This window comes from Stenella coeruleoalba (assembly GCF_951394435.1).
Source record: "Stenella coeruleoalba genome assembly, chromosome: 16".
NCBI classification, from domain to species: domain Eukaryota; kingdom Metazoa; phylum Chordata; class Mammalia; order Artiodactyla; family Delphinidae; genus Stenella; species Stenella coeruleoalba.
Window position 1 is genome coordinate 41251642 of NC_137162.1, and position 13837 is coordinate 41265478.

The window sequence follows — 13837 nt, forward strand, 5'->3', positions numbered from 1 at the left end:
TCTCTCTTTCCCCATTTGTTCATGTTGAACAGGACTATGACTTTATCTCTTAGTTTGAATAAACAGCACCAACTCTGTGTCCCAATCAGTCTGTAGTTGGTCTTAAGCTTGTCGTGGATTAATCAGGCCACCATGCCATTAGCTGCTGAACCATCCATGGTTTGGTGTGACTCCCCTAATCTGAATTACCTGAAGTGAAAAGTGGAAGATTAAGTAAGATCATGTAGCCCTTGTCTACTCAAAAGGGACTATGATTTGAGCAGCAACATTCGTTTGCTCCTAGTAGAATACCAACACTCTGATAATTGTTTCTCTACTTCATACACACTCATTCCTCCCTGCCACATAAACACACACAAATATGTATATGCACATTTAGGGGTGAAGGAAAGATTACAATGCAGTTCCTGTCACCTTCTTCTAACCAATTTCGTAGGAAATTGTATTTAGAAGTTTCTATTTGGCTTCAAAAGTCCATATGTTATAAATTTAAAATGTCACAGACTCACAGTTAAACAACCTGGGTTCAAAGTTTTACACAACGAAGGACTTTAGGCAATGACCTAATTAAACACAAGTGTTCACAAAGCTCATGCTTTGTGACCACCTAGAGGGGTGGGATGGGAAGGGAGGGAGGGAGACACAAGAGGGAAGAGATATGGGGATATATGTATATGTATAACTGATTCACTTTGTTATAAAGCAGAAACTAACACACCATTGTAAAGCATTTATACTCTAATAAAGGTGTTAAATAAATTAAACAAATAAAATATCCAAATGATACCTATTATATTAATAATTTCCTTTTTCCAAATAAGATAAACTCCCCAAAATGAAAAATTCCACACAATACATGACAAATTATTCTCCTCATTTTTCCTGAATCTTTCTTTTTCCTTTCTTTTCTTTTCTTTTCATGTTTTAAAATATAATTAGTTCAGTGTATTGTAGATGGCCTTAATTTTTATTACCATGAAGGCACAAAAAAATAGTATTTTACAGTAACTGTGATGAGCATAGTACAAATCCTCTTAGTTTGCTCTCTAGCGGACACCAATAATGAGGTATTTACTAAATTATTTTCATCTGAAAATATCAGACGAGAAAGGATAGGTTATGATGCAAGAATAAAACCCCCAAATTAATAGAATTTTTTAAAATTAGAATTTTTTATTTTGTACCCATTCTACATATCTACACTAACACATGTCAGCAAGTGGGCTCTGTTTATGTTTTCACTCAGGGACTCGGGCTAATGCATGTTTCACCTCAACATGTTTTTCTCCAATCACTGCAGCAGTGGGTGGGGAAACGGTGACTTGTATTTGATTCTTTGCGCCCATATCTCATTAGCCAGAGCAAGTAATTTTCTCCAACCCAAAAAAGTTCACTTCTGGCATGTCTCCAAAAAGAGAAAGAGACAGAAAGTTTTGGAAAATAACACAAATGCTTTCGCTTTAAATTTGGTTAATCAGTTAAGCAGTTCTTCATCCCCAAACTTCTTCTTTCTTTATTCTAGATAAAATTCAATAAAAACAATGGCAAAAAAAAAGTGCAATTTAAATTCTTCTGATTTTGTTAATAGGTTAAATAAAAGTGCTTTGTTTCAGTGAAGAGTTTACAACATTTGACAATTTAATTTTTTAAATTTTATTTTGGATAGTAAAAATGTCTGATTCTTATTTATTCCACATCTCCTAGTATAATTGTTCATCTACATCATAAAGGAAATACAGGTGTGGTAAAAAGGATCCTAATAATGCAAATGATTATTTTCAATTTATCCTCTATTAATACCAGAATAGAACCTTCATTTCCTCTATTTTTTTTCCACAAACTTAAACAAAAAGACTCAAAAGTGCTTTTCCAAAGTAGATCAGTTTATACGACATTCAAAATGATGATAATAATACTGAACATTATAGTAGGTATGACAGATTCTTAAGGGAGGCCTCTCTATCCCCACTTGCTGACAAGCAACTCATACCTTTGTGTAATCCCCTCCCCTTGAGCGTGGGAAGGACCTCTGACTTGCTTCTAACCAATAGGATATGGCACAGGTGATAAACTGTCACTCTTGTGATTGCCTTATGTCATATAAGACTCCATCCTGCAGACTAGCTCTAGATACTCTCCTTGCAGGTTTAAGGAAGTAAGCAGTCAAGGAACTAAGGGTGGTTTCTAAGAGTTGAGAGCAGCCTCCAGCCAACATATAGCAAGAGGCCAAGGCCCTCTGTCCTACAACAATAACGGAACTAATTCTAACAGCAGTCTGAGTTTACTTGGTAGGGGATTCTTCCCTACTCAAACCTCCAATGAGAACTAATCTGGGCAACATGTAGATTGTAACCACATGAGAACCTAAGCAGTTCAGCTTAGGTTAAGCCACAGAAACTAAACAAAATGAAAGTGTGTTGTTTTAAACCACTAAGTTTGTCATCCAACAGTAGATAACTAATACATTATGCTAATTACCAAGCCTTGTCTAAAGGATTGGTGGTGACATATAGTACTGGTAATTGGTAACTACTACATTTGATGAGTCAATAATTTTAAGTGATATTATATTTTTACTTCTCTGATATTTAGGAACACATTACTATGAGGGTATCCTCATATTAAAAACAATATGCTCACTATAAATGAAAAGATGGGAAACTCACCAAAATTACAAACTATAAAAACTATAAAAATATGGAAAATTTAGACCTGAAGATTATACTATCTGAAATTTAAAAAATAATAAATAAAAAAAGACAATTGGATACATTGGATAGTTTTAAGAATAGAATGGAGATGGCAGAGAACACTGTAACTTTGAATATAGATCAATAGTAAACACCCAGCTTGCAACCAAGTAATTAAAATATGTTGAAAATATATGAACAGAGCCTGTACCTGTGGAACAGTATTTAAATGCCTAATATGCCTGTAATTGGAGTCTCAGAGGGAGGAGTCAGGGAAATGGCATGAAAATATTAAACAATAGTGCCTGATAATTTCTTTCACTGGTGAAAGACAAATTTAGAGATTAAAGTTCAGCAAAACCCCTAAAAAAAGACAATTACAAAGAAAACTATACATTGGCATGCTCCCATGGTCAAGTTACCAAGCACTCAAAATTAAAATAAAAATCTTGAAAACAGTCAAAGAAAAATGGCACATTACATACTAGAAACATAATTCAAATTTCCATTGTCTTCCCTTATCAGAAACACTAGAGGCCAGTGTTTAAAGTGATGGGAAGAATTAATTAAAACATACTTTGGGGCTTCCCTGGTGGCGCAGTGGTTGAGAGTCCGCCTGCTGATGCAGGGGACACGGGTTCATGCCCCAGTCCAGGAAGATCCCACATGCCGCGGAGCGGCTAGGCCTGTGAGCCATGGCTGCTGAGCCTGCATGTCCAGAGCCTGTGCTCCGCAACGGGATACATTCATAAATTTCTACAAGGATGACTTGGATGATGTAAATGAGTGAAGTGATGAGGGTAAAAATGGATATACATATATTGTCTGAGTGACAGAAGTTTGCTTAATGGGAAAACATTAATTCAACCGTAGCTGATGCTGTCTTATTGGAAATCAGGACCAGGGTTGTCATACATCTATTTCTCAAGAGAGAAGAGAAAACTAAATTTGGATGTGAAATTTCATGATTTTTAGATTTTGGCTCAGAAATTATTTAAAATAATTTGTGGCCAAACAAAATTTTGTGAGTTGAATGAAACTCCAGGTCACTAATTTGTGATTTCTGCTAATGAATAATGTAGCATCAGACGGAAAACAAACAAAACAAAAAATAACCTAGGGAAAAAAAAATACCCTGAGATTTTTAAGTAGAACAGACCAATCTACACCTTTTACTATTTACCATACAGTGTGAGACTAATTTTAAAGAAATTTTTAACTGTGGTTGCAAAAGCCAGAGGGGGCCACATTTTCAGGTTACATATATTTGTAATACATACAAGTTTGTTTTAACTCTAAGAAATAAGCAGGATAATATTATGATGCTATTAATTATAAGCAGAATTTCTAGAGATTTAACAATTTAAGAATATAAAAGTCATCAGATAGCTCTTTCTCAGAGATTTTATAAGAGAAGAAACTGGCACTGAGGTTTGCATTAACTCTCTATGATGATTAAAGATGGATTCTCTCTGTAAGGATGTGACTTGGTTAATGCTTTCTCTTCCAATATACCCTAACTTAAGTGCCGTCATGATGTCTTATTCTTTTGCCTCACTGAATTAGAACCATGCCCAGAGAATTTCTTTCGTTATTCCATAGTAGCGCTAGCTTGCTAAAGTACATTGTTTTTTCTTCTTTTGCAATTTGGAAACTGCATGTGAATGATTGGTTTATTCAATCTGTAGGTAATAAAAAGTACATATTATATTTCATGCCAAGCCCAGAAATCTCTGAAAAGGGGAAGCATTCAGAAGGAATTACTGCATAGCTAACAAGGAATTTCAGCCTCACAAAACTTCTAAAAGATACATTCCAAGGAATACATTTCTGTCTCGCACTATATCTAATCCTTGGGTAGGTTTGCAATGTAATAAATATTTCCCTAAAATACATGGCCTGGTCATTCTATACTTTCTTGGAGTTTCATTTTTACAGCTTGAGGAGTAAAGATTAGGAAATGACCTTCATAAAATATAAGCTAGAGACATGACATACACATACAATTAATTATTTTAAAAATCTAAATAGTAAAGAAAATAAATGGTTTAGAAATATTCTGTATAGTCAGCTGCCTATTTCTACTTAAAAAAAAATGTTTCTCTTGCCCTTTTCCCTTCTGCTGTTTCTTTGATCTTTTCCATTCGACTTCTGTGTAACCCCTCATACTTATTGTCCTTTTCTGTCACATTCTCATCATCTCCCCATCTCTTGGTTTCATTACCTCTGTCTATAAACATGTGGAGGCATACATTTTAGGGGAAAAACAAAAACAAAATCCCCCCAAATATTCCCTTGACTCTGCTATACCCATGGGCCTTTTGTTTTGTTTTTAAATTTTTTTTGAAAATTTTAACTCAAGTGCTGCAATTATTTTCTTAGAGCACAACAGAGGAAGAGTGGAGCACATATTACTCTGAAATCGAGTCCTGACTCTCCAGCTTAGAGGTGGGTGTGTGTTACCAGGCAAGTCACGTCACCTATGAACCTGTGTTCGCTTCTATGTGATAGAGATACTACTACTAACTAATTGATTTGTGAGAATAAGATGAGGAAATGCATTCACAATTCACTTAGTTCTCACAATCAATTTGTGAGGTAGATCTTATTGAGAGCTCTTAGTCTCTACAATTTCAACAGGTTTTTTAAAATTGTTTAAAGCTTATATAAGAAATATATAATTTAAAAACAAAGATACAATGTTAACTTCACCACTTTTATGTTCCTAATATTAAACCTAAAGGAGAAGCATTAATTTAAAAAGTCACTTAAGTGATTTTAAAACTATGCTTTGGGGAGCCCTTGGTGTTCTGAGAAGCTGCCTCTGGGAAAAGAGGAAGGGAAAGATGGCAGGCAGGACTTCCAGCTCTAGCTTCAAGAAAACAATTCTTATTTTATTTGTGTTACATATACTATATCATTGCGAAAAATAATTTCACAGCCTAAGGCACAATGCAGAAGCCCCACTGTCTAACGCAAAAAAAACAAAAATTGAAAAACCTATTGCTAGAGGCTTTGTCCTCTTCTCTACTTCAGGTTTCATTGGTGGAGAAGGGGCAGTGGTGGTATTAATTTGCAAGTTCCATAAAGCATACGCATCACATTGGTAATATCATATCCAATGATTTACTTAGAATGCTTAGGAGTCCACTAACATAATGGAAATTTAATTAAAATGACATATTATACCTATGAATACATTTTAAACTTTTACCTACAAAACTCACCAAAAACTAGCTTTTATAAGTATAGCACAAATATTTTTTAAAATGTAATTTTGAGATAGTTATTAATAACAGTATAATTACTAATGTGGTTCCATGAGCTGAGCAATAGAGAAATATAATAAATATCAGCTGAAGTAAATATTAATTTTATTCCTTATAGTGAACTCACATTGCAAGTAGATATTTACATACCGGATCATCTGGATTATATTGAATAACATATTCTATCTGTCCATTTGGACCATCATCTATGTCTGTAGCTCCATTGTCTCCTGAAAATCCTGTAAATACTGTGGTGCCAACTGGAGTGAGCTGAAAAAAAAACAAAAGAAAAACTGTCAATTCTCATTTGATCAACAGCACACCAGAAGTGTTCTGGCACAAAAACCAGACATTTGTTACACAAAGGAAGAAAGCAGGCAGTTGCCCACAACCAGAGATCTGAAGTATTTCAAAAGAACACTTGCAAACACATGAGTTCCTATAAAGTCTGAAATTTCCAACGCCATGGTCCTTGCTTTGGATAAAGAAATAGAAGGCCCTGATTCAGTGTGAAGCGCATTTGGACCAATTTATGATCATTAGCATCTTAGCTCCTATGGAGAAATGCATCTGCTGTTCCTCCTTAAAAAAACCTTGATGCATTAATTTATCTACAAACTAGGATTTAAACTGTAAGAAGGAATTAGTTACTTTATTTTAAAATCAAAAACCATTTCAGAGAGATCAATGAAATCCAGTCGGTAATTACATGCAAGTGGCAAATTTAAGGGAGAGAGTTGGAGACAATGGATTCCCTGTCTGTCAGAGGAGAGAGAAAGCTGGGATTTTCTTTAGCGCTTGTAGTATCGGTTAAGTAGAAAGCCACTGTGTGACAGAATTGAAGAAATGGTAATATCTTTTCATTTTGGATTGAAACAAAACATAAAATGGCATATAAGACCATGATTTCACATTTGGCCCGAGCATCTAGCTTTATTTCTTATTGATCTCCAACAGAGAATCACTGTTGTTTTCTCTTACTTGTAGGTCTTTGTATTCCTACATCCACAGTCCTGTCTTCAAGCTTTAGCTGGGATCCTTCTCATTAGTTACATTTCAACTTAAGTAAGTATTGCCTTCTTCTAAACCATTCCTGACAGAATTTCCCTACCCCACATCAGAACATGGCACCCTTTTCGTTACTCTTATATTTCACACTTTACTTCTCTAATCATCACACTGTCACAATGAATAAATGAATTTAGTCAATAAACATAAGCTTTATGCCTCTAAAGAACACAGGCTTTTAAATTTTATTCTGAGATATGTTTTGTTAGGTTTTAAATGGGATTCCTTAATGGAGAAATAGTTTCAGAGAGAAAAAGAAGGAGTTATCTCATTTACTTCTATTTTCAGGGGCTACAGGCGCAGATATCTGCAGGGATATCAGGCAATGTAAAAGAGTGAAGCAAGTCTCATGGGAATGGTGGCAACTGGGGAACACTTCCCCCTCTAAAATGGTAGCTGCTACTCAGCCTCAGCAAATTCTTGCCATAATGAAATATGGAGCCAATGTTACTACATCTTCTAATGTTCTAATTTTATAAGAAATCTCTTGGTTCTAAAGTCAGCAACAGATTTTAGAAAATTAAACTATGAATTTAATGCCCCCCCATACATCCTTTGGCACAGCAAACACAGGAGTTTGCAACCTCTGATTTAGAAAAATAATACAATTATGATTAAAGAAGTGATTTTAAAACTGTGCTTTGGGGAGCCCATGCTTTGGGGAACCGTGAGTACAAAGTAGCGTATTTATAAAGTCAGCTCTCCTGGCAGGCAGCTTTTAAAGGCAAACTTTGACTTTCTGCAGCTCAAAGAGAACTGAGGATAAAGTGAGAGGAGATAGTTTTAATAGCACATATATGAACACGGGCACACCTTTGGAAATGTTAGTTAACAAAAAGGCTTCCAAGCCAACATTTTAATATTTTTTAATGTAATCCCTGTCCCCAAAGACATCATTCTCTCTTATAAAAATTCACCCACTCCTATGTAGTTGTGCCTTGGTTTTTAAATTATGAAAATTTAAAACTGAATGGCAACAAGTTGTTTCCAGATATCTAATAAAACAAACTTAGAGTATTTAAAGATCTTTGTTGCCAAAGTAAATAACTGTGCCACAGAGTTGAATTAAAAAATTAAAACCAAGCAAAAGACAAAAGGAAACAAACCAAAAAACTTGAACAATAGGTATCTGAAATTTTTGAAAATAGACTTCTGCCCCTACTTTAAAAATGTGGTATTTAGTTGTTGACAGCAAAGGACTCAAGTAGTATATCAAGTTATTAGTTCAGCATTTTATAGTGAGTTTTGCTCCCTTCCATATGTACAAATGTTGTACATTTAGGCCAACCATCTTAGCACAAATTGTTCGTTTTCACTACTGGAATAAGTAAACATCTACACACAGACATACACATGTAAAATGCAACGTTAAAATGGACCCATAATTGAGCTACACACATTTATTCATTATCTACCACGCGAATGGTGGACCTGTTCATATATAGGCTAGCGTTTGGAATCTTTGAAGCTAACATAAGAGAAATAGCTAAGAAAAAAGAGGGTTAAGACATTTTGTTTTAATATGGAAGGTCTGGCAAGAGTAAAATGGGTGCAAGAGTAAAATGGGGCAAGAGTAAAATGAAATGGCCTATACCAGATGCAAACAAGCAAAAGAGAGAGCATTCAAAATGGGTTTAACAAATAGATTTCAGCAACTTATTTCACTCATTTTCTTTATATATATACCCAACAGAAATATATACATATCTATGTACACAACAAAAATATGTACATATCTATGTACACATACACATATCACATATATAAATTCACACATATCACTGTTACTTATTCTTATTACAGAGACATGGCACTCTAGTGCTTTCTGAATTTCTAAATATTATGTGGAGGTTGAAAATCTTCACAGGACAGTCAGGTTGTTTGTTCTACCTGTGTTGCGCTATACATTATTATTTACAATTTTCAGGGCACATCTGCCATACAGATGGTCATGTTCTGTGCCCTTTAACATTTCAAAGAGTCTCAGAAATATAAATTTGGTTTTCTGAAGAGCATTCTATTCATGGGATGATTATCAGCTTGGGCACCTGCCTGAGGGTTTCACTTACTTATTTAGTTCATGTCTTTTTCCACAAATGATTTTATACAACTACTGGGACAATAAAGAAAAATGCATAAATGTACACATAAGTTAAAGAAAATAAAGCCAGAAAATTCAATATTTCAAGAAGATGCATAAGAGAAATCTGAATGTAAAAGGTGAGCAGTTCTCAGTTAATTGATTATCCTGTGAGCCACAGCTGCTTGAGCCAACCTAAGAAAAGAGAAAATTTTCCTGACTAATCTTACTTGCAATATTTCCCCACAGAAGTATTGTATTCACAGTTTCATATAAATATAGTTGATTCTCATCATCCATGGTAGTTCTGTACTATAAAGACACCATGAACACTGAATTAACAAATACTGAACCAATGCTCCTAGGGGGAATTCAAGGTTATTACATTGCTGAGGGGAATACAGGATTAAGTTCCTGCAAGCCTCTGGTTACAACATTTTCATCAACAAATCAATACATAACCTTGTTTTATGGTTGTTTCTGTTTAAAAACACTTTATTTAATATGTTTGGTCTATTCTACTGTAGATGCTCTATATTGCACTTTTCATTTTATTGTCTGAATTATTCCGCTCCAGAATTTGTTTGGTTCTTTTTTTTATGATTTCTATCTGTTTGTTAAATTTCTCATTTTGTTCATGTCTTGTTTTCCTAATTTCACTGAATTGCCTTTCTGTGCTTTCTTGTAGCTCATTTAGTTTTCTCAAGACAGTTATTTTGAATTCTTTATCAGGTAAATCACCAAGTTCCATGTTTTGGAGTTCGATTACTGTAGGATAATTGTTATCTTTTGGCGATGACATGTTTCTTTGATTCTTTGTGTTTCTTGGAGATTTGCATTAGCTGCTTTCGAATTTGATGTAGCAGATATCTCCTCAAATCTTTTGTAATTATGTTGCAGATATTTTTCTTGGTCCCGCTTACATCTGGGGTTTTCTTCAACCTTGAATGAATACACCGCATACGTTGCTCCAACAGAGGGCTGGAATCTCTCCTCGAGAGGAATGGACTTTTACAAAGTCTCTTTCATCCACAGGTGTCTGCCCAAGTCAATACTACCCAGGTTTCCCCAGACCATGACCCAGAGGAGTTGGGGCCATTTCACTGCTCAGCCAGTTCAATGGCTTCTGCTAGTTCAAATTCCAAACCAAGGTCTCTCTGCCTATTACCCAATGCACAGGTGGGCAGAACTACTTCCAGGTCTCTCTGCATATAGTGTTGGATCCCACAACTACAGCAGAGGTACTTTTGTTCATAGATAGATGCTAATTTTTATTTGTTCAAAGCGGGGACATAAAGAAGGGACATCTTACACTACCATAATGTTGATGTCACTCTAGGGCACCTTTATATTCAGCAAAGAAATGGTATGTTGTTCATTTTGAAGAAAATATTGAGAAGGATGAATCTTGGAAAGCACTCCATAAATCATAATATGGTGTTAAATGTACATATCTAGTGATAGGGTAATGCCACTGGCATCAATAGCCTTGTATTGATAGGTAACAATAATCTCCTGACATTTATATCTATTATATATTTCTTGGAGTCTCATGTAATATATTTACATGAAAACTGACATTTTGGTAGAAATAAAATGCTAAAATATATAATTTCTGAATATCTAAAATAGTTTTTTTATACATATTTTAAACCAATGCCTTCCGATAGACTTCAATGGCTTTAATGATTAAAGAGAAAATGTACAAGAGTCCAGAAGAAAAAAATATTTTTTACAATAAACACAACTAAAATAACACCACTTGAACTAGGAAATAATTGATACAAATGATGCTATTATCCAGTTTTGAAAACCATCTCAAGAAAAAGGCACCCCAAAGGAATAATTTAAAATGCAATTGGTGTGATGTTACTTTCTTACATACTTCATCAAGAATCCAAGTGTTTGGTTTTCCCCTCCCCTCTAAAAAGGATAGAACTTCTGAAGGGTCATGGACATTAAATAAGCTGAACTAGAATTCACTATATAATGATTTACATATAATAATCATTTAATGACAGAACACCAACAATGGTAGTGGGTGCTCTATATCTACTCATAGACATTATCAAAACAGAAACATTGTCTTTAGTGGAGCAAGATTATGTATAAGTCTATATTGGACTAATACATGTTTATTTTTCAGTTACAAATATTGTAATCTGACTTACTGTGTACTAGACAGCTATTTTGCACCAATTATTCTCTTAAGAACAAACACAAATGATTTTCTCCTATATTTTTGTAGCATGAATCCATCCTCCTTGTAATTGTTAATTTTATGCCTCAACTTGACTGGGCCATGAGTTGCCCAGATATTTTGTTAAATATTATTCTAGGTATGTCTGTGAGGGTATTTCTGGATGATATTAACATTTGAATTGGTAGACTGAGTAAAGCAGATTGCCCTCCCAAACATGGGTGGGCCTCATCTAATCCACTGAAGACCTGAATAGGACAAAAAGCTAGTAAGGAAGAATTCATTCTCTGTCCCTGACTGTCTTCAAGTTAGGACATCTGCCTTCTCTTGCCTTCAGACTTGGACTCAGATTGGAATCTAGACAATCAATTCTCCTGTTTCTCAGACTTTGGCCTTGGACTAGAACTATACCAGCTGGGTCTTCAGCTTGACAACTGCTAATCTTAGAACCACTCAGCCTCCATAATCGTGTGAGCCAATTCCTTATAATCAATCTCCCTTGCTATATCCCTAAATCAATCAGCCTATCTATCTATCTAATCTATCTATCACCTATGTATCTCTCAGTTCTGTTGACTAATACACTCCTGATCCAGTTTCTCAACAGTGAACAAATAAAATTGAGTATTTGATTTTTCACAGGTAAAGATTCATTTCCCATCTTCTAACTCATCAAGGTCTATATGGCTACTGTGTAGCACTTTATGGAACAATTGCTGATTTAACTGCAACAGGGGCCATAATATCTTTTGGCACTTTGATCATACTCCATGATCCTTTGAAGATTATCTACAGTGATTCCATAGTCATCTATACAAGATATTGTAAATTCCTGAACTCTAACTTATGTTGTCCTGGAAAATACACCTATTTTAAAATGATCAGTTACTGTCTTCTTCTGCCCCTGCACTTATTTTCAGGCTCTTCTCAATTATACTGCATGATCTAAAGATCATCTTCCATAAACACCTTTCCAAATTAGAAGTCACTCATGCTTTGGCTATAATTCAGCCTTTAACCTCCTTCTCTGAAAAAGTAATTTTATGAATCTCTCTTGCATGTCATCCCTGCCTTACAAATATGCTTTAGAAACAGTAATATATTTAAAAACCAATGGGGTCCAACAAATGAAATGGAGTGATGATTTTGTAAACAGGTGCATATTACTGAGAACTTCAGCTTTTTCTCACAATTGCAACATTACATTATCTCTGAATCTGTGATTATTGATTGAGAGTTTATTATGGGCCAAATCACTGTTTCTATGACCATTATGTTGGTTTTATATTAACTCATTAATATAACATTTGTTTTATTCAAACATTCAACCAAATCAAATGTCTATTTGAAGTTTATCTTAAAACTTATAGAATCAGTACCAAATAGTACACATTCTTGAATTCACATTCAGTGGGTATTATCTTGCAGTGATTTATTGAAATCAAAAAGAAAAATATAATAAAGGAATTACATATGTTCTTCATTTTCCCTTTAACATAATATAGTTTTTGCACCTGTATATAAAATCTTGACTCTGTTTTATTCATGAAAGCTAGATAATTAATATTGAAAATCATTTCCTCTGAATAAATTTTTAAAAATAAATTCATGTAGATAATCAAGACAATATGGTACTGGCACAAAAACAGAAATATAGATCAATGGAACAGGATAGAAAGCCCAGAGATAAACCCATGCACCTATGGTCAACTAATCTATGACAAAGGAGGCAAGGATATACAATGGAGAAAAGACAGCCTCTTCAATAAGTGGTGCTGGGAAAACTGTACAGCTACATGTAAAAGAATGAAATTAGAACACTCCCTAACACCATACTCAGAAATAAACTCAAAATGGGTTAAAGACAAATGTAAGACCAGACACTATAAAACTCTTAGAGGAAAACATAGGAAGAACACTCTTTGACATAAATCACAGCAAGATCTTTTTTGACCCACCTCCTAGAGTAATGGAAATAAAAACAAAAATAAACAAATAGAACCTAGTGAAACTTAAAAGCTTTTGCACAGGAAAGGAAACCATAAACAAGACAAAAAGATAACCCTGAGAATGGGAGAAAATATTTGCAAATGAATCAACAGACAAAAGATTAATCTCCAAGATATATAAACAGCTCATGCAGCTCAATATCGAAAAAACAAACAACCCAAACAAAAACTGGGCAGAACGCATAGCACAGGGCGATCAGCTCGGTGCTTTGTGACCACCTAGAGGGGTGGGATAGGGAGGGTGGGAGGGAGGGAGATGCAAGAGGGAAGAGATATGGGGCTATATGTACATGTATAACTGATTCACTTTGTTATAAAGCAGAAACTGACACACCATTGTAAAGCAATTATACTCTAATAAAGATGTTAAAAAAAAAAAACTGGGCAGAAGACCTAAATAAACATTTCTCCATGGAAGACGTACAGATGGCCAAGAGGCACATGGAAAGCTGCTCAACATCACTAATTATTAGAGAAATGCAAATCAAAACTAGAATGAGGTATCACCTCACACCAGTTAG

General features: G+C 34.7%; 1 protein-coding gene across 5 annotated transcripts in view; it reads right to left on the reverse strand.

Moving 5' to 3' along the window:
• Window positions 1–13837, reverse strand: part of PCDH15 (protocadherin related 15) — a 1372333-nt gene that overhangs the window by 420724 nt on the left and 937772 nt on the right. For all 5 annotated transcript variants that reach the window (XM_079899577.1, XM_079899579.1, XM_079899582.1 and 2 more), the window contains one exon: window positions 6110–6229. In XM_079899577.1, the coding sequence (XP_079755703.1) occupies window positions 6110–6229 (120 nt within the window). The remainder of the gene's footprint in view (window positions 1–6109; window positions 6230–13837) is intronic.